This window comes from Carassius carassius, chromosome 42 (assembly GCF_963082965.1).
Source record: "Carassius carassius chromosome 42, fCarCar2.1, whole genome shotgun sequence".
In the NCBI taxonomy this organism is placed as follows: Eukaryota; Metazoa; Chordata; class Actinopteri; order Cypriniformes; family Cyprinidae; genus Carassius; species Carassius carassius.
In genome coordinates, this window is record NC_081796.1 from 25,175,631 (window position 1) to 25,202,112 (window position 26,482).

At 37.6% G+C, this 26,482-nt stretch overlaps 1 protein-coding gene across 2 annotated transcripts in view; it reads right to left on the reverse strand.

Annotated features, from left to right (window-relative positions):
* Positions 1-13,257: 13,257 nt before the first annotated feature.
* LOC132124349 (SH3 and multiple ankyrin repeat domains protein 1-like) overlaps positions 13,258-26,482 on the reverse strand; it is a 48,544-nt gene continuing 35,319 nt past the window's right edge. For both annotated transcript variants that reach the window (XM_059535352.1, XM_059535353.1), the window contains 12 exons: positions 23,052-23,134; positions 22,828-22,952; positions 21,490-21,625; positions 21,308-21,388; positions 20,407-20,433; positions 20,106-20,165; positions 19,831-19,946; positions 19,190-19,313; positions 18,835-19,082; positions 15,932-18,627; positions 14,392-15,480; positions 13,258-13,371 (listed from right to left, as the gene is read on the reverse strand). In XM_059535352.1, coding sequence (XP_059391335.1) covers positions 13,290-13,371; positions 14,392-15,480; positions 15,932-18,627; positions 18,835-19,082; positions 19,190-19,313; positions 19,831-19,946; positions 20,106-20,165; positions 20,407-20,433; positions 21,308-21,388; positions 21,490-21,625; positions 22,828-22,952; positions 23,052-23,134 — 4,867 coding nt within the window. In that variant the 3' untranslated portion in view covers positions 13,258-13,289. The remainder of the gene's footprint in view (positions 13,372-14,391; positions 15,481-15,931; positions 18,628-18,834; positions 19,083-19,189; positions 19,314-19,830; positions 19,947-20,105; positions 20,166-20,406; positions 20,434-21,307; positions 21,389-21,489; positions 21,626-22,827; positions 22,953-23,051; positions 23,135-26,482) is intronic.

Below are 26,482 nucleotides of genomic sequence, written 5' to 3' on the forward strand. Positions count from 1 at the left end.
CATATATTCTGTGTATTTCTAAACATGTCATGTGAATAGTCAGGCCATCCAAGATGTAGATGAGTTTGTTTCTTCATGGGAACAGATTTGGAGAAATTTAGCTCTTTGGCATCCCTTGCTCACCAATGGATCCTCTGCAGTGAATGGGTGCCATCAGAATGAGAGTCCAAACAGCTGATAAAAACATCACAATTAATCCACACCATTCCAGTCCAACAATTAACATCTTCTGAAGTGAGAATATACATGTTTGTAAGAAACAAATCTATTGTTAAGATGTTATTAACTTCAAACCACTGCTTCCAGCTAAAATATAGGTCCTCTATATCCATCACATTGCTTTCTTATTGAAAAAGAAAAATCTTGAACAATCTTGTCTGAATCACAAGAGACATCTGCACAGATCAAGCACTGTTTACATGCAAAACAGTCAAAAACAGTTCTTCAGAAATATGTGTGGATTTTGATATGAGAGACAGCAGGAGATGGACTTTTACACTGGAGGAAGTGTTATTATGGATCATGGACTGGAATTTAAGTCAGAAATTATGGTTTGGAGTCTAAGACATCTTGATGGATTTGTTTCTTACAAATACGGACCTTTCGACATCACAAGATGTTAATTGTTGGACTGGAGTGGTGTGGATTACTTTGTGGATTATTGTGATGTTTTTATCAGCTGTTTGGACTCTCATTCTGACGGCACCCATTCACTACAGAGCATCACTGGTGAGCATGTAATGTAATGCTAAATTTCTTCAAATCAAGAAACAAAATTTCTTCAATCCATATATATATATATATATATATATATATATATATATATATATATATATATATATATATACAGATATATATATATATATATATATATATATAACATTACCAGGAAAGCTAATGCAAAATGCATAATTTGAGTTCACATATTGGGAGGCCTACAACATGCACAAGTACATAAACCAATGCTTATCTACTGTATGCAAGCTTGGTTTCAAGCAGTTTTTTTAAAAATGCTTTTTTTAAAAGTGTCTTTGCGGTCCCTAGTAGAGGTTGATGACTGCTAGTAATGCTGATTCTCTCAGTAAAGGAATAAATGAATAAACAGGGCGTCTTAAACAGATCCATCTGTCATAATGGTGCTTGGCCTGCATGTTGAACATGCTTGTGGTAGTTAGTTCATATTATCAGCCCTGTTTGATCTCTCCTCTGGTTCTGTGTTGAACTCTGTCTGCGTCCCACACACTTGTGTCCTCCAGTAAGTCATCTACCTCTCTCTCTCTCTCTCCCTTCTCTCTCTCTCTCTCTCTCTCTCTCTCTCTCTCTCTCTCTCTCTCTCTCTCTCTCTCTCTCTCCATCCCCCTCCCATTAAGAATCCAGTCACACAGCGGTGCAGTGGATGTTCTGCCTTCCCTCACCTCACTCGTTCCGTACAGTGCGCACAGACGCGCGCACACAAATATAAACAAACAAACAATAAATTACTCCCCAGTCTACACAACTCCCTCTCGTTTAAGGCCAACTTCAGCTGTCATCAGTTTTATCGATACGCATCTGTCGTGCGGTGGGGTTCTGTGCTCACAATGTGATTTGCGCGTGTTCATTTCTCCCCCAGTGCATTTGTGCATCAATATCTCGAGGCGTTTTGTGTACGGTTTCTTCCCACCGAGGGTGCTGATGTGGGGCTTTCATGTATGTCTGTGTGCGCGTGCATGTGGAGGGCTGTGTGTGTGAATGAGTTCTCTGTATCCGCTTCACCGAAACGCGATGTGCTTCTGTTACTAATACTGACGCGATCGATGGCCTGCACACGTTTAGCTTAGCTTGACATTGATATTATTAATCTTTAGAATCTCAGTAACTTGTTTTGCACAAACCATTAAAATAGTAAATCAAAACTGAATTCAAACCAGTTTGTTCGTTGAGTCCCAGACTTGATTGTCCTAGTATTCTATGCAAGATAATTAATGAATGTATCCTAAATCATAGTATGTTGGAAAAACTGTTTTTCAGAAATGTAACATGCACATACATCATGGAGGCATCTACAACTTTCCCATTACAAGTCATTTCATGAACTTTTACACCCTAATATTAGGCCAGAAACTGACTGACACATGTATGTGAGTGCAGACACTAAATATTAGCCAGTTTTTCATTGTGGCTGGTGGGCCTCAATAAATTGCTTAATGGCCCTACACAAGACTAACAAATGGTTTGCAATTAAAAGCAATCTGTTAGTGAACTAATGATGCTACAAAATGATGCTGGATTTTTTTTAAAGATAGAGCTTGCAGAATTAATAATTTATACACAAACAAAAAGCAGAAGCAAATTAGCATCTTCATGAATGAACATTTTAAAATTAATAATTAATACTTATAAATAAATGAATACTTCTGTTCAGCAAGGATGCATTAAATTGATAAAAACTGAGAGTAAAGACATTGGCATGTTTCTAAAGATTTCTGGAATGATTTCTGAAGGATCGTGTGACATTGAAGACTTGATGATGTAATGATGCTGAAAATTCAACTTTGCATCCCAGGAATAAATAAATGTTTTATATATATATTTAGATAGAAAATTTTTCAGAATATTACTATTTTTACTGTATTTTTGATCAATTTAATGTAGCCATGGCAAGAAGACACTCTTTTTCCCCCCAATTATTTTTACCAAATCCAAGCTTCTGAATGGTAGTGTAACAGAACTGAATTTATAATATCTCAAATGCAATATTCAAAATAATATTTCATGTACACAGTAAAACAGACAAGCTTTAAGTCTTCTCTCTTGATTTCGGATCCACCACCAGAGGTCCCCGTTTATCCGGATACCTGTTAAAATTCCTCCTTTGCTGGTTCAGTCCTGGATGTTGCAGTGTAGTGTGTCAGAGCTGATAATCAAAAATGTTATTTATAGTTTCATTCAGTCCACTTGACCAGGTGTTGATTCCTGTAGGTGAAATATAATATAGATTTTGCTCTGATGATAATTGAAGCTGTTTATCCAGTGCCCCGTAATCTTTCTAGAACGCTCCTACTGGTTTTTGTACAACCCCTCATTAAACCCCTCATTATAAAGTAATATATAAATTACAAAAGAGGTTGTTTCTTGACTCAGCTTGAATCATTCTCACTTACAGCTTTCCCAAAGGCATAGGAGGGAAAAAAATGTGTTGTTTAAAATGAATGACATCCTACATTATTAAATAAAGAGTTGAAGTTTTCATCCATGAAAGAGAATTAATGTTTTTTTTCATCTTGGTCTGTAGAAACACTTGTTATAGTTGTCTTCCAAGGAACACAAAAGTAAATTATGAAAAGAAAAGTTTGCTCTTGGTGATTTCTAATGCAGTGACATTCACATGTATATAGCTTTTTTATTTATTTATATTTTCATTTATCTTTTATTTTTAAAATATTTTAGCTTAATTTTTAAATTTAGTTTCTTTATTGACATGTTCCACTTTTTTATATATAGGTATATCTAATTTTCTTTCAGCTTTACTTCAATTAAAGAAAATTATTTTAATCGTTTTAGTTTTAGTTAAGTTTTTAAAATAAAAAACTATTAAAAATTACGAAGAATTAACCGTTCCATCTGATATTTAGATTTTATTTTAGATTTATTTCAGTTAAAACATTTAAAATGTTTTAACTTTAGTTAAAAAATAATATTAATTAAGTTGTATTAACATTAATTATAGTGTTACTAAATTACTCTTTTACTATTTAATGTTTTAATAAATTATGAACTTTTTCTTAAATTACAATTTCAACAATATGAGATGTATAAGAATTTGGGTGTTTAATTTTCATGAAAATAGTCACTAAATTTGGGGGAACAAATTCCGATGGTCCTAAAAACAGGCTCAGTGTATTAAAGAAATATTTTCATGATCTCAACAACTTCTTAGCAGGTTTCAGGAAATCCAGGATTGGTATAATCAAGTCAATTTGACTGTTTGAGACATCGTTGAGATCTCTTGGAGCTCTAGTGAAGACACAGGTGAGATTATTGTTTTTTTTTATTAGAAAAAATATCCAGGAAAAGTGTTTTTCTTTCTACTGCATGCATCAAACAAAACACTAAATGAAACCCGCAAGCATTTCTTCCTCAAAAAGCGTTCATTTAACTCACTAAACATGACTTGCAGCCGCTGGCTTTCAAGCACAATTTAGATCATCATTAAAAAGGTGACATTCACAAATGTGAGTCTGTCCAGGACTGGCTGCCCTCCAAAACGAAGAGTAGGCATACGAGAAGCTGTTCATCATGCCTAAACCAGTTACAGTCCTAAAACCACTCCAGACAACAGCTAAACCCTGGAAGAGATCGCAACTGGAGCTCAAACAAAAACACACCGAAGGAAGATGACTAAACCAACTTTGGGCCTTCAGGCAGGAAAAAAACACAAAAGCACCTGGATTTGAAATATTCTGTTTTGCAACAGGACAATGCACTAAAAACAAAATACAAAAACGATAACCTTCAAATTGTATAATATTTCTGAATGGACCTGATCTAACATGGACTACATTTTGATATAACGTTAACAAAGATTAACACTAACACTGTAACAAATTTATTACTATAACTAATGGGGGAAAAACAATAAATAAATGCAATATTCACAGACTGCGAACTGTGCCAACTTGCACTGAATACTATTTTAAACCAAGTATGCATTATGCAATAAGCATGTTAAACAGTAGTACTCTACATTGTTGTCACGTGACCTCATGTTTAATTCAGTGCCCGTCGTCCTTATAGCATGCCAGAAACACACTGTAATTTTGCATTTTTAATGCATTTTGAGCAAAAACATCTCTTTGAGGCTGATCAAACTCATTAGTCCAGATGAAATCACCTCCAGGTCATTTATCAGAGTGGAAATAATAAAGGTCTGCATCATGCGCTGCAGAACTGAACGCCGTGCATGGCACAATTTGTCAAATGACACACTTCACCAGTGTGACTGCAGCTCACAATCAGTCCTCATCCAGCCTCAGTTAGCTCAGCCGAGGAGGATTTGAAACGCTGACAGAAGGAAACCCAAAGAGACTCTCCGCTCTAATTGAGCTGCCGCTCAATACTTACACATTTCATTTCCTAATCTGATTCATTCTAACTGTTTTCTAATTAACTTGATTTAATTAATGCTACCTTTGACATTTTAATAGAGCACTTTGCGTGCAAAAATTCTCAGTTAAGGCAGAGCATTACAGGTGAATAGGACAAACATTTTAATTAATATGTATCACCATACTTTCCCAGTTGATTAAACACATACATTAAGGCAATTATTTTGTTTTCTGAAATGTCATGTTTAAATATGGAAAATAACCATTATATAATTAAATATGCACAAATTTGCATGCATTTTCAGACCAGAAATATGAACATTGGATTAAGGAAGTTTTAAAATTCTGCTTTTTTGTCTTTTACAGAAGGATTTAGGATATCTGTTTTTATCACTTCATAAATCAAACAATATTGTCAACTGCCAGAAACAAATACATTTGCATCCTGTTTTTAGGAATAAAATGTGATATAAATCAGGCGAATGAACAAACTTTTTGGTCAAAACATTCAGAACATAGGAATAAACTAACAGTTTGGTGTATGTGAGTGCTGCTGAAGTGAAGATTCCAGATTCATTTTGAGAAAATGGCCTTGAAAAGATGTATTGTATTTGAAACCTACACATTTTTTAAAACACTTAAATGTGTTTTCTAAATGTTTTCTTTTCACTAGTCTGAAAGAAGAAAAGTTATGGAATCAGATTTTTCCTATAGGTGTCTTCATAGTTGACACGTACAGTACTCGTATAGCCCCTTTATTGCATGTGTGTGTGTGTGCTTACACTTTCTCCTCGGTTCCTCTGTGTGTTTTTGGTTTCTTTCCAGGTTTCTGCTTTTTAATCGGCGGGTTCCATTCCTGCACCAAGAACACACACACACAAACACACATCAATGAGGTTACAAGACAAAGGCACACAAAAAACACAGACGAGATTACAAGATTAAAACACACAAAGGCAATAAATAACAATGTGGAAATACAATAAAATGGGATGTGTACTTATTTTAAAGAGTCATTCTGGAATAAATTGAGACTGTTGCACAAAAATAAACTAGCATTGATAATAAGGATAATTTTGCTAGTAATATCTGAATGCATAACTCTCTCTCTCTTTCTCTCTTTCTCTCTCTCACACACACACACACACACACACACACACACACACACACACACACACACACACACACACACACACACACACAAACACACACACACACACACACACACACACACTCAATTGTGGACATGAGCATGTGATGTAGCTCTCTGCACACTGCTTTTATACTGAAACACACACACACACACACACTACATATTAAAACACATGACTAGACAAAACTGCAGCTAATGAAACTTTTCAATACTACAATACTAAAAACTTGAGTTTCTTAAGTAATGTTTATCCAACAAATCCAACAAACTTGCAGCTTTTCATGTCGCTGTTTTCCTTTAAAGAAGACAACTGGAAAGGAAAAGGCTGTGGATGGGGTTTTGAAAAAAACTGTCAAAAATATCCTGCATCCTAGGAATATTTTCTATTTCTAATTACATTTTATTTTATGTTTTAGTACTTTTGTTGTGTTTTTGTTCTTTGCCTGTATGGTATTTATTATTTATTAGTTTTTGATTATTTAGTTTGAGTTAGCTTATTTATAATTGACTGTTGGAGTTAACATTTATTTTATTTAAAGTAATGTTTTTTTCTTCAGTTTCTTTTTTTGTTTTGTTTTGTTTTGTTTAAACTCTAATATCCCTTTATATATACACTTTATAATATCATCTTTTACAATTGAAAGAGAACCAACAACACTAACAAATATTTGTCTGTTTTCCTTCAAAAGTTTATAATTTCAGATAAAGTGTAATAGTTTTAATGGTCTACATGACCTTTTTTTAATCAAAAGCTTGTTTGGATTTTAAACCTCTCTTTGTTGGTAATATCAAGGTGTCTGTGAAAGTACAGGAAGCTGATCCTCTTCCTCTCCTCGTCCTGTGATTGGTCGAACACAGACTCCATTTCCTCCATGTATCGTGGTGCAAAGCCAGTAACGTCCTCGAGAACCTTCTCATAACTATCACGTGCCTGCAAAATCACACAAATTCATTAAGTCATAACAGTAACTGGCATTTGTTCATGCACTCTGATTTCTGACTGTCCCTGTGTGGCCTTCTCTCTGGCCTGCTGGATCTTGGACAGTTTGCTCTCGCTCAAGTCTGTGTGGTTTTTGACTTGATTCTCTTTTTCCTGAGCGTTCTGCTCTCTCTGGCATGATTTATGATATGCCACACAGCTAATGGACACACAAAGATGTATTATTAGTAGTGCTTTTCATTTTCTATTCAGCTCTCACTTATGCTACTGAATGCACTGGAGATACTATTTCATCTTCTCTCTCTAAGTCTATCATTTAAGTTTCCAACATATTTTTTTAATATTAGGGCTGTCGATTTAACTTGTTAATCGAATTAATTATTTTTTAACACAATTAACGAGTGCAATATCACACCAGTGCTGCAAATGTGATATTGATTTTATACAACCATTCAATAAATAAGAACTTATTATTGTGTTATATTTGAGACACAAAATTGACTGATTTTGCCAATGCAAGTATTACCTATTAAAGTCACAGCAGAACTGTTGTGCATCTCCAAGCAACACACTATCTCTGAATGAATCTACGTTTTAAAACGAATCGATGAACGAACAAATCAATGGCTCATTCTTAAAGAGAGCCATTTACTCCATTCCTGAATGAATCTGCTTCATTTGGAAAATGAAAAAAAAAATTCTAAAGCTATGTTTTTTGTTATGTCTGTTTCATGCTTTTCTCATGTAACACAATAATGGCTTTAAACTCTCTTTTGTTGGTAATTTCTCAGCAAATTTAAGATGCAATTAATTAGATTCATAAATTGCCTAATTGTGAAATTAAATAATTTAAAAACTGTAATCATTTGAAAGCCCTAAATATTATATATGTATAATGTATACACTGAATTAAATGGATGCAGATAGTATTTTCACTTAGAAATTGCTAGAAAATTTCATAATTAATTACAAAGAAATGGCAGGTAACATATTGAATTAAACAGATTTTAGAAAAACTGAAATTACATCAGGTTTTCTGAAATGTTGTTTTCTTTTTTTGGACATATTAGCATTAAAAGTTTTTATAATGGGGATTTTGGAGGATCTCTTTTCATCATTCCATAAATCAGAGAATACTGTGAAAATACTACCGCCAAAAAAAAAAAAAAAAAGAACATTATGTAAATGTTGCATGAAAAAAATAAGCTCAGTATAAAAAAATAAAATGATACTTGCTGACTTCTGGCAGGGAAAAAATATATGTCCTCTGTACAGTCTGGATGTAATTTCCTGGCTGAGAGACAAAAAATAGAAGGAATCAGATTTTTTTTTTCTGTTATGAAGACAAGGTTTTTTTTTTTTTTTTTTTTTAAGGAAAACTCCCTTATGTGCAATAGAATTAAATACAAATGGTTTTATTTGAGTGTGATTAATATGTATTAAAATAAATAGCTTTGAATATAATCGTTTTGTTGTTAACATTAACCTCTAATGTCATGTAACAAATGAGATGCCCTACTGTATATTTTACAGCTTTAGTTGGAAGAGATATTTTTTTCCTTAAGAAAGACAAAGTATTGGTATCGGCCGATATTATTCTAAATAATCGGTTAAAGATATCGGCTGAGAAACTGAATATCAGTGCAATCTCTAGTATCTACAGTACTGTTTATTTACACTTATGGTAATTGTATAATTCATAATTAATTATTTAGTTATTCATTCGTTATCTGGTGATCTTGAGAATTATGTTTCCATCTTCTCATGTTGACATACTTCAGGATGAATTACATGCTGCAGTTTTCAAGCATTTGTTCAAATCACTATGAACAATAGTATTAGTAATGCAGGATTTGGCAAACAGCACTAACAAGTGTAGATGCTCTTGAAAAGGAGAAAAGGAAAACACTGACCAGCTAATTTCTACTGCTGCTTTCTTTGTTTGGCCCTATTCCATTTAACAATAGCCAGCATTTTAGTCATGTTACTTAAAAAGGAGACTTCACAGCCTAAACAGATAAATATCCTTCTAAAAAAATAATGCACACTTTAGCATACTTATAAAAAGAGTACTTACAAAAATAATATGCTTTTAAAGAGTGCACAGTCAACTGAACTTTATTGCATTTCATTTGCACTTAAATGAAAATGCATGACAGTTAGTGACCCACTTAAGTAGGATATAAATGCACTGTTATATGTAATTTAATAACATATTGCCAAACGTACTTCCAGCATTTATGTTAATGTATTTGTAATGATGAAGATGCAATTTAGTAATGTAATATCAGTGATATTAATTATATAATGTACTTGTGCTTTAGCATGTTAGTCAACACATCAAAGTGTAGTTTTTTAAAGCATGTAAAGTGTACTTTAAAGTAAAACTTTCAATTTGACATTATTACAAAGTGCAATTTAAAAAAAAAAAAACCTTGTAAAGAAACAGTTATGAAAATACACTCTCTTTAAGTTGCCTTTTATTTCATCAACATTACATTACCTCCAAGTACATTTTTTTATTATTATTATTTAAAGATTTGAAGTACAATACAAGTGCACATTAAATATAAATAAACACTTATTTTTCACAAGGGTAACAAATACTAAAATAGTGAGGAATTTCACTTACTGTGGTTTAGTGTCTAAAAACACTCAGCAACAGGACGCAAATTAGCAAATGACAACGGCAACAAATCCTGTGCTTGATAAAAAATACCTAAAAGAATCTGTAGAGCAGTGATTATCAAAATGTTGTACACAAATCACAGAAACAGTCCTGAAAATATATAGACTGGTAAAAGTGAGGACATTTCAAATGAAAAGAGGATGACAGCTACTGCTATAGAGTGTAGGTTTAAGACTAGATAACTATCTACACACAATATTACGTATTCATAAATGCATGTATTTGCATGTACTGACTGCTTAATAAAGTCGGGCTGATTAAAAAAAGATCCTGGGTGAGGCTCTGGCCGTAATCCATTGCATGCAACTGTCCGTGTGAATCACTCTGCATGGGGAACCACTGCATGTGAGACTGGATATAGTTAGTTCTGATGATAAACATCTCTGAAATTTGTTGTCAATTTGACATGAATGACACTGACAGAAATCCAAAAACTAAAGATGATAATACTCATGGGAACTAAGCAAAATCTCACAAATTATCCAAAATCATCACGTTGCTGCATCTTAAAAGTTATATGCACCTTAATATGCACCTTAAAAGTTGTAATATTTACCATTTAGGAGTAAATAATCTCAAAATCTCAATCTCAAAATCTCATTATGCACAGATTGCATGGGAAAAATACACAAACAAAAGAAAAAAGCATGTCAAAAATAAACCTAAAAAAAACAGTTTTTAATTAATTTTTTAGCAAAGTACAAAAACTGGAAGCATTTCAACAGGCGATTTCAGCAATTAACTACTGTATTGATCAATCTTTCTGAGTGAGCTAAATATACACTATAAAACATAACCAAATCTATTTGTTATTGAATAGCAAAGTGTCACATGCAAAAATGCTTTAAATATACATTCCAAAGTTTCTTATAAAATGCTAATTTCCTTTTATAAACCTCTGCTGATTCACACGCACCTCTATCCATTAAATCAGGGTAACACTCTTTATGCTTTATGGATAGTCTATTTTCAGTTTTCCCCCTTGTTTTGCCTTTGCATGCAAATTTTGCCATATTAACTGAGAGTAAATGAATTATTTGTACTTTAAAGTCTCACAGCACTACAATTTACTATGAGTGGGGTGCAAAATGGTAAAAAAAGTTTCAAAAATCAAAATGATGTTGCAGCGCCTAAAATATACATTATCATATCAGTTTTAGCTTAAAAAATGTAATTTTTGTCAACTACTCAGAAACTTAAGTCAAACAGAATAGCAAACGAAAAGCTGACCTGTCACTCCAAGGCTTTTTACTTCCATCTTTGGCTTGTTTTGTCCACCTTCAGTGTCCCTCACTTCTGTGTAGTCAGTCAGCTGTTGTGGAGGTGCACATGTACTGTATATGCAACTGTGTTTTCTTTCTTTCTTTCTCTCTCTCTCTCTCTCTCTCTCTCTCTCACACACACATACACACACACACACACACACACACACACACACAGACATTCTCTCTCATCTGAGTGTAAATGAGTTGTCAGGTGTGAAATTTGAGCATGTTGAAAAAATTGAGAGTTATTTCAGCTCTCTGCCAATCACATCTCAGAGTAAAAAACTGCCAACACGTGAAACAATTAGTATGTTTCAGTGTATTTACAGAGCAAGTTCCTAAATTCTAAAGCAAACAATATACCGTTAAGATAATGCAATTCAACCTATCTATAACCAAAGCTTATGAAGTGTTTAAGGCACATGAAAGTAGATGATTGTTTAATATCAGAGTTCATCACCTCAGAAACAGCAACAGGACAGTGGCCAGTGTCATGTGACCTCTACTGCATTATACACAGTCAATCGTGGCCTGTGGGAATTTAAGGAATTGTTCATCCTTAAAAGAAAAGGTCATTATTTACTCACCCTTGATGGTTGTTACCTCCATGGAGCAATGTTCAAGCATACAATTAAAGAAATGGTTTACACAAAAATGAAAATGTATTGACTCTTAAGACATCCAAGATGTTGATGAGTTTGTTTCTTTATCAGATTTAGAGAAATGTAGCATTGAATCACTTGCTCAGCAATGGATGCTCTGCAGTGAATGGGTGCCGTCAGAATGAGAGTCCAAACACCTGATAAAAACAACACAATAATCCACAATAATGGCCATTCGCTGTAGACCATCCATTGCTGAGCAAGTGATATAATGCAAAATTTCTCCAAATCTGATGAACAAACAAACCCATCTACATCTTGGATGGCCTGACGGGGCATTTTTGGGTGAATTATCCCTGTAGTAAAGCATTTGGTAAAAATGGGCTGTAAAAGCTGCAAAACAGTGAAAACGGTGATTACGGTCGAAAAGAAAGGAGAATAAATTCAACAAGAGAATAATTTATTCAAAACTCTTAGGTAGAGCTTATGTATCATCTTATTCATCAATTATTGTACAGAACAGTAGAAATAGCTGATATATATATATACACTTTAATTCTGCATACATTTCCATACACACACACACTCACACATACATATATATATATTTCCTTTGTTCCTATTTCCTTAAATATATTTTCAAATGAAATGGAGTTATGCTTTACTCCTATAAAACAACCACCACCGCCATAACAAAACACACACACACACACACACACACAGTCTGTGTGAGTCTGTGTGTTTGTGTAGGTAAACAAGAGCACACTTAAGCGATATAAACGATGGGTTCTTTCAATGTGTTCCGATCTTTGGAAGACTGATTCTCCTAACGGTATTAAAAAGCTTAGATACTTAATCCATATATGGTTATTATTGGAATTATGATGACTTTTTTTAGCTTTTATTACTAAAGTTAACATGAAACAGTTTACAACCCATTTGATTTTCATCATCGGAATAAAAAAAGACATTCAATGATAAAGATGTAAGGCAGGACTTGATTTTATTTATTGCAAATTGGATGGTGTAAAGTGCCACTGTATGACTGGCAGTTAAAAATTAAGAGGGTTTGATAAGCATTCTTTGGAAAAACGTGCACTAAAAAATGTGTATGAAAAAGTAAATGGGGTCATTCTAGTTTCATGTTGACTTTAATCATCATATCAGATGAATCAAAGCCTGCACGTCATGATGCTAAAATATGCACACTAGCCTCATTTGTATTAATATAATAAAATTATATTACTAAAATTCATTACACATCTTGATCTCGTCATCCCAAAAAACAATGAAAGAAGTACATTCTCTATGTCTCTGATTGGCTGAAGACGTTTGGCTGTCCGGCTTCAGCTAGGATGACAAACATTTGCTCTCTGTGAGAGTTTTTGAGTATTTCATAGCACTTCTCCATTGCAATCATCCCCATCTCTGTCCTTCAGTGGAAGTCTTTGCCTTTCATCCCAAGTGCTTTTTGTCTAACCCCTTTCTTTCTTTCTTTCTTTCTTTTTTATCTTTCTTTCTTTCTTCTAATTGGTTCTCTCTAATTCTCTCATCTAGCTCTGAGTCGCCTCATCTCTCATGCATTCATTCTGCCCTTCAGAGGAAACAGTGGAGACAGAGAAAGCAGTGGAGAGCCTAGAAAACATGGATGGGGGAAAAAAGAAAGGAGGAGGAGCATGAGGTAAGAAAAGAACGTGCTTGATATACCGATTATCTACAAACTGAAAATGAAGTATTTGGCATTCAAAAAGCAATTAAAGTTACATAAGTGTGCAGTACATAATTACAGGGCACGTGACAAGTATGCAATTTCAAATAAATGCCATGTTTAACAAAAAGGAATGAGCTGTAATTCAATCGATTAAATGATTTTTGTTGCCTTACATGGAATATGAACAATCATAACTCAATTCATTTATGTTATAATATACACTACTAGACAAAGGTTTGGTCACACTTGACCACTCATGACCTTTTGATCTGAAGGGTTGTGCATACGTTCTTAAAAACTACAAATTAAAAGTTTAGTTTAAGTTCACACACACACACACACACAAAAAAAACACAAAATAAAAAAATAAAAAAAAAACAAGGAGACATGAGAACTCCTTCAGTAGTGTCATGAAATTGGTTGGGATTTAACATTGTTTGGTCACTTCATAGCAGAAATGTTTCCATTTGTATTATTTCTTAGTTTTCATACTTTACTATTACTCTAAAATGTGTAAAATGTTAATAATAAAGAATGAATGGATATGTCCAAACCTCTGACTGGCAGTGCAAAATAAAATATGTAGACATGAAGGTCACAGTCTAGAAAGGAAATGGGTTTTATGATCAAATTTAGACTTCCTTACTTAACTAAACTTCTTTTAATAAACATCATCTAAAGCATACAAAAACATCAAGGGCAGACTATTTATTTATTGTTGAATAAAGCTGCAGGCAGAATTATTCATGCAGAGCTAAATTTTTATGTAACGTTGGACCATTTTTAGGAAAACAAATATAAACTGCTTATTTTCTGTTTAAAAAAAACGAATCGTTTTCCCCCTCACTACTTGTGTCTATTTTGCTTTCTGATGCTTGTTCATCAGGCCCCCTCATCTAAATCTACCCTTCATTTCCCCTCCTATTCTCATCTTTCTATCTCACCTGTCCATAAGTCTCTTAAGCGCACGCTCAATGTTCATGCGATGTCCGACCCGACTCACACCCAGATCCAGGAAATCCTCTTTTGTCAGAGATGGCAGGTGGGAGCCGTCAATCTCGTTGTCAAGAAAACGCTCCCTGTGCTCTGCCAGATTCAGGTAGGTCAGCCAATCAGCAACGTCATATTTGCTCCAGTAGGAAAGTGGCTTAGACACAAAAGGCTGATTGGGTGGAGGAGGAGTTAAGGGCGGGTAGCTCATACAAGATGGGGAGGAGCCTCCAGACAGGAAGTTGGTAGGAGAGAGAGAGCTGGAGACAAGCATGAGGTTAGGAGGAGCCACAGGTGGGAAGAGAGGAGAAGTTTGCGGGAAAAACTGGTCTGAATATTGCTGGGCGACTCCCAATGGGGGCGTTAAAGGAGGTTGTATTTCATACGGAGAGCCATAGATCGGCGTAGATGGAAAGAGAGGGAGCGAGGATGGACGTGGAGGTCCAGATTGCAGGTGGTCCGAGCAGGAGATGAGTGGACTGGGCGCTCGGCGACACTGAGTGTACGAATGAGATTCAGAACGCCGTAGTTCAAGTCCAGAGAACTGAAACTCAGAAACTTTACCGCGATACTTAGAGCGATGTTTCGGAGACAAGGGATAGGGGGAATAGGATGGAGAAAGTGGTGTAAGAGAGACAGAGGATGGAGAGAGAGGAGCATGAGAGAGAGATATTGGGGAAATGGGAGGATGAGGTAACGATGGAGGAGAGAGGGGTGCATGAGCCAGGGAAAGAGGAGAGAGGGGGGCATGAGGCAGCAACGGAGGGGACAAGATCCCATGAGGAAAAGAAATAGGAGAATTAGATGGTGTCCACTCTCTGAGAGGAGGTGGAGCTGGGGTTGGGGTGAGAGGTAATGGGGTTGGGGTTAAGGCTGGGGTTATAGACGTTACAGGAAGAGGAGATGAAGGTAAAGGGTTCAGAGCAACAGAGGGGCAGTTAGATTTTAAAGAGTTAGGGGGGAGGCTAGGAGAGATGGAGCGTTGGAGAGACAGCGCAGAAGCAGGGAGGAGAGGAACACAGCCAGAGGGATCACCTGGAAACCTGTGAAAGAGTACATAATGTGTGTAAACCAGAAAAATAGCAGTAACACCAATTTAATTCAGACAAAATAAGCAGTAAAACTACAGTAGATTAGAGGTGTTTACCAGTTAAAATAATGGCCAAAACAATTCTAGGGTGTTTGATGGGGTCTGTAAAAATAATGTGATATTTTAACTTTTTTCTTTAGTTTGCTAAGATTTGAGGTATCATTCACATCTGTAGCACAAAAAGAATGAGATAATATACATATATATTTGGCATATGTGCACTGTGTTGTTAACCTACTCTACATTTGAAATACAGTTGGGGAAAAAAGGTATGTAGTCAATAGAGAATGGTCCATTAGACCACATTATGAATGTAGAAGTCACCGTAATTTTTGAAGGGTTCACAAACTTTTTCTTGCATCTGTACTGTAAGAATTTGTTTTTGTTTTCACAAGATGACTCACCTATGATTTGATGGATGTGCCTGACTCTGCCAGCCACCAAGCTGCTGTAGTTTACTGCTGAGTTCATTTATGATGCTGGCCTTAACATTGGAGAGAGGAGAGTTCAGACTACGATCCATAATTACTGGAGTCTTAACAGCAGCTTCACCTCCTCTTCCCTGTTCTTGCTCTTCCTCTTCCCTTGACCTGTACATGTTGGGAGCCTGCCGCTGTAGCAGTGGTCCGGTTCGTCCATTTTCTGTGTGTGCATGATATTTTGACATATTCTGAATGTGTGTTTTTGCATGTGGTGGGTTTGGAGGTTTGGATTTATGCATGTGCAGTTTGTGTGGTTTTTGAACTAATTTATTGGGGTGAGAAAGAGACAAATCAAGAGACACTCTTCGATCTCCTTTGAATCCATCCCCTACTATTCCACTCTCCATACTTTCTCCTCGTCTTCCTCCCCTCTCTTTATCTCTGCCTCCTTCTAGTTCCCTTATTTCCCCGAAGTTTTCTATGTGGTGATCACTGCTGTTGTGACTATCCAGTTCCTCAATCCCAGAATCAACCACAGCCTCTGACCAATCATGCCCCTTAAGAGCTAGAGGAAGTCGATCACTTGCGGTAACTGATGCACTTTCCAAAGGCATTGTTGTGGTGACAGACATTACAGCTGCAGTTGCAGCCACAGTAGAATATGACATAGAAATGTTAGCATGGCCTTGTTGCGGGTAGAAAAGTGGGAGAGGCTGATGCAGTGACATAGGGTCAGATGAGGTGTTTGGGGCAGAAGGGGAATTTGTTGAAGGAAATATCTGTGGAGAAGGAAGAGATGGGGAGAGAGCTGACTGGGTCAGATTGGCCACCTCACTGTCATAAGATGTAAGACTAGAAGCAGCAGAGTCTCCCGCTTGTGGCGAGGGTAAAGGTTGGGGTTGGGTGGTGTTTGGGTGCTGAGAATAGCTTGAGGGTTGGGACTGAGGTAGGTTTGCAGGAGGTATTTTGGGACACAGCTGTGGAGGGGGAATTAGAGGACATGGTGGGAAAAGAAATGGATGTACCACAGCAGAAGGATGGACGGGTGTCTGCTGTGAGTCAGCTTGCATGTTGTCTAGTAGGAACATGGCATCTTGCGGGGGTTTGGAAAGCGTTTGCAGAGACTGTTGCTCCTTGGGTGGTTGAGATCCTGACAGCTCCTTCTGTTGTTGTTGTTGATTATATTCTGTTGTTCCATGGGTGTCTATTTCTATTCCGTTTGCAAACTGTATAGGGGGAGGTAGGGGATCTGCAAATACGAACTCATCGTCCACATCCACAGATGGAGTAGGGGGTGGAAGCACCATCACATTGCCACCCTCTCCAACTCCTAGATTTCCCCCTCTCTTTGTATACTTCTCTCCCTCCTTTTCCATCCCACTCTCTCCCATCTTCTGTCCTGCCTTGTCATCCTGGGAACTACTGGTGGAACTTTTGTCAGCCGTGCAGAGTTCACTCTCCTTGTCTATAAAGGAAGGCCTGCGGGGAGGAGGCTTGGGCGGTATCCTCTTGTGCCCTTCCCTTTCTCGGTCCTGCATGATAGCGTGGTACTGATTGGCTCTGTTGTCTCTGTCCTGAAGGTGAGACTGGTACTGAATGGCTTGATTATCTGTATACCACACCTTTGGTGCTCCTCTTTCCTCTTGATCCACAATATTCTGTTCACTCCATTCCAAGCTTCCCGACCCACCACCACTTAATCGAAGCATCCGAGGAGACTGGGGGCGACTCTGTGGGACTGGCCCACTTGTTGTTGGAGAGGCACCACTAAGGTAGAGAGAGGTGTGTGATTGGTAGATGTAGAATGGAGGAACAGGTTTTGGATTTGGAGGGGAGACTGCAGAAGGAAAAGCTCCGGTGCTAGACAGCTGTCGACCAAAGTGGCGTTCCTCTCTACGAGTACGGTGGTCGTCTTTCAGCGCTCGCTCGCGTGCAGCCAGTGCCAGTCCAAGTGGGCTTGTTGGGTCTAGAACCTTCCCCGTCAATGGGTGGATGAAGGTAGTGGCTTGATGAGGTGTAGCTGATGCGTACTGTGGCAACCCAAACGCAGGTGGCATACTTAAGGCATCACCAGAGATCAATCCCTCATCGATAGATTTAGAAGAACATAAACGAGCTGAAGTGTTGGCCTCCAATGAAGCCTGAGCAGACTTCTGCTCATCTAGCATGTCCTCCTCAGAGGAGTAACAGAACGAGGTGCTTTTCCGACGGGAATCACGGTAGTTTTCACGTTCCCGCTGTGCTGTACTGTTGCCCAGTGTTTCCAGTTTTGATGGGATATTTGTTGGTTGAGGTGGAGCGGGTGTAGGAGTCACAACTAGGTTTTGAGGCTTTGCCTCTTCCTGCTCTTCATTATTCTCATGAGATGGCTCTGTATCCTCACTGCTCGCACGGCTACTGTGCCCAGAGCTGCTGGTAGATGGCGCTTTCACAATAATAGTTGGGATCGAAATGGAACTTTTTTCCAACCTTTCTCTGCCAGTCTCCTCCACCTTGCGCTGCTTTACCAACATCCCTTTCCCACCTTGCCGTCCTGCAATCTTGGCCATCGCTGGCGCTTGGTTCCGCTGTGCTGTAGACTCCTTGGGGTCCACATCAGAGGGAGGCACGGCATTGCTATAGCCACGCCTCAGGCCGCCCGTTCTTGCTCCTCCCATCTTGCTGGTATCCGTTTCAGCCTATGAAACACAATATTTCAAAGTCTTAGAGGGATAGTTCACTCATGAATGACTAAATTTTAGACCTAATAATGACTTAATTTTAATTTTTGGATGAACTATACCTTTAACACTTTTATTGTAACAGTGTATGTCCAGAAACAGACAAGAAAGACTAAGACTGATGCCACTTCTTGGAATCTTTGACCAGTGCTATAAAGCTCTTACCCTGCGGTTTGGCGGTACTCTGTGCTGTGTCTGGCTATGAGGCAAGTGGTGTGATGGAGGCAGAGGAGGAACAGCATAAAAATGTGTTGGTGCTGCTCTCCTGTCTGTGTGGCCACCGGCAGACAGGGGAGGCTCAGGCGCTGAGGTGTCGGGTGGAGGGGGGATGTCCTCTGATCCAGGCACAGAAAGACTACGAGACAGCTTCATAGTAGGAGGATGGAGATGTACCCTCTCCTCCTCGGTCACGCCTTTGGGCAGAAGACATGCAGAACACAGTTACATAAATTGCTCTAAGAATTACAGTGCAATTGGTCTGAATAGTAATGAATTCAACACTTGTTGCATTTAAACTCACCCATGGATTTCTGACGCATCATTACAGCACGCTGAGTTGAATGGCCTGATGAAAACTGGGCTTGGTTGTAACCATACCCAGACCCTGATGACATCACGCCAACACCTGATTGTTCAAAAGTTTGCTGTAAAACAAGGAAAAGACTGATGGGGTGGAATATTTAGAACATTTCCTTGCTGCCTAAGTGAAAGACGGCTCTACATCAGACAATCTTACAATTCTACTTCCACACAATGACGGCTTGTAAATGTACTTTTTCTCAGCACCTGCAGCACAGATAAGGTATCACTCTTACACTTATTACTGAGTGAAAAGCCTTACTAACATTACTTTGCAACAGCTAAGATCAGGCAAGCAAATGCAAGTGGTCATATGTAGCAACACAAATCAAAGAACCTTTTTCTTCCACCAAAACTATTGTTTGTTCTGAACAGTTCACCAATTTAAGTCCCCGCACAGCATTTTTTATGCCAAAATATTTAGCTACATGCTGCTGATCATGGCGTTGTTTTTTAAAGATGCTTGTTAAAGTTTATGCTGATGATAAATGACAAAAGATACCATACTGACTCTAGTTTAAATTATGAGTAACTTTACTCCAAAAATGGCAATCAGAACAGAGATAATGAAACAGATGTTACCTCATTAGCGTTAAAGCCCTTGTTTCGTTCCTTCTTGCCCCCATGACCTCTGTGACCCTGAGAGTCTGATGTGCTAATTGTCTGCTGAGCAGCAGCTAGAATCTCATCCAGCTTATCTGGAAAACGACAAACGAAAATGAACATGTTACAAAACTTGAGATGAATCACCTGGATATAATAATATACATTAAATGTGAGATTCAAAAGTGTGCGTACAGAAAACAACTTTGTATAAGGAGATAAGATATAGTAAATGAAAAAGATGGGTTTCTTACTAAGGGCCATTTGATAGACACTCTTCTTCTTTTCTGTAGCTTGAGAGCTCTCTATATGATCTGAGCCACATACAAAAAAATTAGCAACTTCAAACACAAATACAAAGAGACAGCTACACATGTATCTGAACATAATGATCCTAATAAATAGCTTACAAGGAACAAACCCACATGCCTTGTGGAATTTCACAAATTGGTCTTAAATGCATCCTATGTGATAACCATACTAACTAAAGGCAATTATAATACACATTTCATAACCCTTATGCATTTGTAGAAAACAAAAGAAAAACCAATTCACCTGGTTTCTTCTTCCATGGCGAGGCAGCTGCAAAAGAGAGTGAGTTATGTTAAAAATGCAATAATATGCTTTAATAAATGCATGTTTAACTGGACAATATGGTGACAATGTAACATTTTAAAAATGTTTTATCATTATTTCAAAGTATTCCCTTGTAACAGTATTAGCAATCAGTGTCAATAAACAGCAAGTATTTTTCTCAAGTTTGCAGTCTGTTTTGACTGTCACTAAAAGAAACACATTTTATAACTAATATATATAAACTGCATACTGTTCTTTATTGTTTAAAATCTAGACTGATACTGACATTAATAACCTTGATACATTTTATAAGAGAAGACAGATTATCCAACTAAAAAACATAAACTCTCTACAACACTATGAAATTATTAAAGAGTTAATTACATAAATCCTGTCAGAAAACTAAGACATATTTCACCCCCTAAAACAGAAGAAACAAGAAATTATTTTTTGCATAATGAAAACGAGGCCTGTTTAAGAATAATTTTTATTTTTTTTGTGCATTGTAAATATTATTTAACTATTATGGTTGTGAAACACAAATACTGAAGAAAATAGCCTGGAGAAGCACTGTGAAAAAATATGCTCAATTCCCATAAAATGGCGATATACATTCATAGTTAGTTATTTAGTTAGTATTTTGAGGTGAAATGTGTCCTGGATCATTTTTGTGAGATTCATTCTAAGATATTATAATGGTTCAAAATGACAAGACATTGCACAGACCTTTCTCCACTATGTGCAATGAAGAAAGAGAGACAAAGAAGCAAATTATCAGCCAAAAAGAGAATTGAATATGTTATATCAGATTTTATGATAACAGTAAATGCTTAATAGAATAACATGCATTTCATGTGTGTATGTGTATGTAAGATTGTACCCATCTCCTCCAGTTCTGAAGTCATGGATTTGGAGCGCAGAGCTAAAGCCGGAGGGGTCAGCCGCTTACTTTGCTGGGGAACTAAAGGGAAAGATAGCACTGTTACATCAAATCAAAAACTGTCTGCAATGCCATTCATTCGTACTCCCACAGACAAATCTACGGTAAAATCTCTCTCTGACCTTTCTTCTTAGGTATTTCCTCCATCTCAGGATTTCGTGCTACCATGACAACCTTCACCACCAGACTGTTCCCACCCTGGCGAATCATGTTCACCACCTGCCTGTGACCCACCTTCACTACAGTGATGCCATTCACCTGTGAAAATACAGCCACAAGATTTCAATCAATAGTAACTTAAGATACATTCTAATACACATAACCGTTGAAAGTTTTGGTATCAGTATTTTTTTAAATAAATAAACACTTTTATTCAGCAAGGATGCTTTAAATTGTTCAAAAGTTACAGAAATTAAATTACAAAATATTCAATATCAAATTAATGCTGCTCTTTTGAACTTTACATTCATCAAAGAATAAAAAATGCATCATAGTGTATCACACATATTGTATCACTTATAATAATATGTAATAAGTATATAAAAAAAGCAGCACAACTGTTCTCAACACATAATAATCAGAAAGCAGCAAATTAGCATATTAGAATAATTCAAGATCATGTAACACTGAAGACTGGAGTAAAAATGCTGAGAATTCAGCATTGATTACAAGAATGAATTACATTTTAAAACATAAATAAATAAAAACCACTAAATCGTACATCGTAATAAAATTTCACAATATTAAAATGTTGTTGTATTTTGTACCAAATAAATGCAGCCTTGGTTAGCATAAAAGGCTTTTCAAAAATGTTACAAGCCCTGAACTTTTGAACGTTTATATTCCAAATATTCTAATTATACTCTATTTTTCAATTCTGGTGATTTTCACAAAGATTTTTTTTTTATTTTTTTTATGAAAACTATATTTAACAATTATATAAGAAAGGAAATTTGATTTGCAGTTTAGAGAAAGAGAGAGAAGCACAAGTGGGTGTCTTAAGCATTATCATCAGACTTGATTCAAAATGATTCAACATGATTCACACACTCCAAATTAACCAGCTGGGAACCGTGAGGTGAAGGTTTTTGCTAACAGGGCGTTGCGTCTGGAGACGCATCAATAAAAATATATTTTGCAGCAACACATAGTCAAGATGGCATACACAGAGAACACAAGATCCATTTCATCTTCTCTTCCAGAATCAATTAAAAGTAGGTAACACAAGTATCTCTGTGAGGTTTATCACCTCAGTGTAGGTGTTAAGATTTGTTCAGTGTTGGGTTTAACACCTCACAGACTGGAGAACATACTGCTAAACTAGTTTTGGCTTTTGTAGCGATGCAGCATTCGGTCTTCAATTTAACATTCTATGGCTCTTTATCTAATAAAACTTGTTTTAATGGTTCATTAGATATGTACAACATGGTTGCATCAAAGGAGGCGACATCTTTGCTGACCTCGATCAGGAAGTCTCCCATCCTCAGGCCGGACCTCCACGCGACGCCCCCCTCATCGACAGACTCAAGGTACTGCAGAGCAGGGAAGGCTGGAGTAGGGCTGAACTCCTCCACAGGAGTCTGGGCTGGAGATCCACAGATCACAATCATGGATGTGATCCATCTATGTCATGCTGTGCTCTGTTATCAAACCAGAAAAGAGCTCGCTGATGTCCATCACTTACCTTTGGCCCCTCGGAGTACAAAACCGAAGCCTTCATTGTCTTTTTTCTGCAGAAGTACAGTTTTCTCCTTAATGATGTAGTCACTGTCAGAGAGAGAAGAGAGAAGCTCATATTGTTTTCATTAATAACAATAACTGAAAAAGTCTCAGGTTGTGCATGTAACCATTGTTCCCTGAGAAGGGGAACGAGACACTGCATCCCCTAGAGAGTGCTATGGGGAATGCCTCCGGCATGACCGGTGTCTGAAGCATGAGTCTAAACATGACAATGAACTTGACTGTGGCAGAGGACAGCCTATGACATCACAGCTGGTGCAACTGTTAAAGGGCACCTGTGGAATACTTAATTACACTTCTTGCCTGAAGGCAACGTGCAGCAATTCCTGAAGCATTGCAAAGGGACTCAGTGTCTCGGTCTCCTTCTCAGGTTTCATGCATAACCGGAGACGTTTCCTTTCGATAGGGAACTAGCGCTGCATCCTATAGAGGCCACTATGGGAACAGTGAACCAACGCTGCCATGCTGAAGGGATGAGTGCTTTATTGGGTCAAAAACTCAAAGGAATCCTCAACCCTGCACCAGCAATGCAATCACAGACCAAAGCTTCTCAAGAACAGAGGCCTCAACAGGCCAGCAACCAATGAGGCTTGCAAAGAGCCTAACACTGAGAGCTAACTGGCCCACAAGGCCTAAATACAACACCTCTCAAACTGAGAGGTGGCATGATAACACTCTATATTAAGGTCAATAGCCAAGGAGGCTCCCAGAAATCCTAATAATCTAGTATACTACCCCACCTTCCGAGCTCTAGGAGTGGAGGCCTTGACCTTACAATTATCTAAAATGAGAGGAGCCCTAACTACACCCTACCCTCAGGACATCCTGTAAGGAGGCTCACAGAGAGCCTACAACTCACAGATGCTGTCCTAGTGGAGCTCTGGAGAATGGAGGCCTCAATGAAGATAACTCTCTGTAGCATCCTGACGATGCTCGCAATAAATTGTCATGGAGCGGAGGCCTCAGCATGATGACTCTCTAAAATGAGAGGAGGTCTAACCACACCCCAAGTATAGTTTACTGTGCAAGGAGGTTCACAGAGAGCCTAGAACCTGCAAAAATATGTCCTAGCAGCACTCTGGTGAGTGAAGGCCTCAATGAAGAGTGTAGCAAGAGGAGACCTGATGACAGTCAAAGCAGCCAAGGAGGCTCACAAAGAACCTAACAAATTAGCACATTTCTGTCTCTAATTCTTCAGACTCATCAGTGCTCTGTCTACAACCCCCATGCTTAATCCCGTTTCAATGAGTGCAGATGCTTAACTCTCTTCCCTCAAGAGAGAGCCAAGCCCAAGTGTAACCAATTACTGTGACTGCATTGTGAAAAGCATGCATTTAACCTCAAGCATGCAAGCTCAAACTAAAGATTCTATCACTTTGAAAGAATCAGGGAAACAGACATTAATTAATTGCTTTTTAAGTGCCTTAAACTCCATCAAGAGCCGAATGCATTCATGCAAACACCAACTACTATCCCTCAGGAGAGAGCAGAAGGGAAAAGGTTCCTTATCTATCTCTTATAGTAAGTCTTGTGAATGCATCATACCTAGTGCATCCAGCTTGCTCGTAGGAAAAACAGCATTCCACCCAAAAAGGCGTCCCACATCCCTCAGGAATAGGTACAGCACAAACTAAGCTTTCACTGGGAAATCTTTTCAGTGCACGCATTCTGCTCCCTCATGAGCTAAACATGCATGCTCCAAACTCATGTTCAAACAAACGGTCTCCTGAAGACAAAAAAAAGAATGATGTACTTGACAGGTTCCCTTTTTATACCCTTGGCTTCAACAGCTTTGAAATCGTAGGCTGCCACCTGACAATGTCAAGTTCATTGTTGTGTTTAGTCGCTGCACATCACTGGTCATGTCGGAGGCATTCCCCATAGCGCTCTCTAGAGGACGCAGTGCAGGGTCCCATTCAAAAAGGAAACAAACAAATTACAAATGAAAATTTACATGAAAATGGAAAATAAAAAAATAAAAACAAACAAAAAATATTAACTTAAGAAATTACTTGTCACCATTTTGGAATATAAATCTAAGTCAGGGTTATTATTGTTAAATAAAACTAAAATCATATATTTAACTTGTTTATTTCTAAATGAAAAAAAAAAACTTTTATATTAACTTTTTTTACATTTAGTTAGTTGCCAAGGAAACAATATACATTTTCGTTTGGTTTACATTAAAGTACTAATTTACTAAAAGTACTAAAACTAAAACAAAATGTTATAAAAACCATATATATATATATATATATATATATATATATATATATATATATATATATATATACTCACCTAAAGGATTATTAGGAACACCATGTTCAATTTCTCATTAATGCAATTATCTAATCAACCAATCACATGGCAGTTGCTTCAATGCATTTAGGGGTGTGGTCCTGGTCAAGACTATCTCCTGAACTCCAAACTGAATGTCAGAATGGGAAAGAAAGGTGAATTAAGCAATTTTGAGCGTGGCATGGTTGTTGGTGCCAGACTGACCGGTCTGAATATATTACTGGGATTTCCACGCACAACCATTTCTAGGGTTTACAAAGAATGGTGTGAAAAGGGAAAAACATCCAGTAAGCAGCAGTCCTGTGGACGAAAATGCCTTGTTGATGCTAGAGGTCAGAGGAGAATGGGCCGACTAATTCAAGATGATAGAAGAGCAACTTTGACTGAAATAACCACTCGTTACAACCGAGGTATGCAGCAAAGCATTTGTGAAGCCACAACACGCACAACCTTGAGGCGGATGGGCTACAACAGCAGAAGATCCCACCGGGTACCACTCATCTCCACTACAAATAGGAAAAAGAGGCTACAATTTGCACGACCTCACCAAAATTGGACAGTTGAAGACTGGAAAAATGTTGCCTGGTCTGATGAGTCTCGATTTTTGTTGAGACATTCAGATGGTAGAGTCAGAATTTGGCGTAAACAGAATGAGAACATGGAACCATCATTCCTTGTTACCACTGTGCAGGCTGCTGGTGGTGGTGTAATGGTGTGGTGGTTGTTTTGTGCAGGCTGCTGCTGCTGGTGGTGTAATGGTGTGGTGGTTGTTTTGTGCAGGCTGCTGGTGGTGGTGTAATGGTGTGGTGGTTGTTTTGTGCAGGCTGCTGGTGGTGGTGTAATGGTGTGGTGGTTGTTTTGTGCAGGCTGGTGGTGGTGGTGTAATGGTGTGGTGGTTGTTTTGTGCAGGCTGCTGCTGGTGGTGTAATGGTGTGGTGGTTGTTTTGTGCAGGCTGCTGTTGCTGGTGGTGTAATGGTGTGGTGGTTGTTTTGTGCAGGCTGGTGGTGGTGGTGGTGTAATGGTGTGGTGGTTGTTTTGTGCAGGCTGCTGCTGGTGGTGTAATGGTGTGGTGGTTG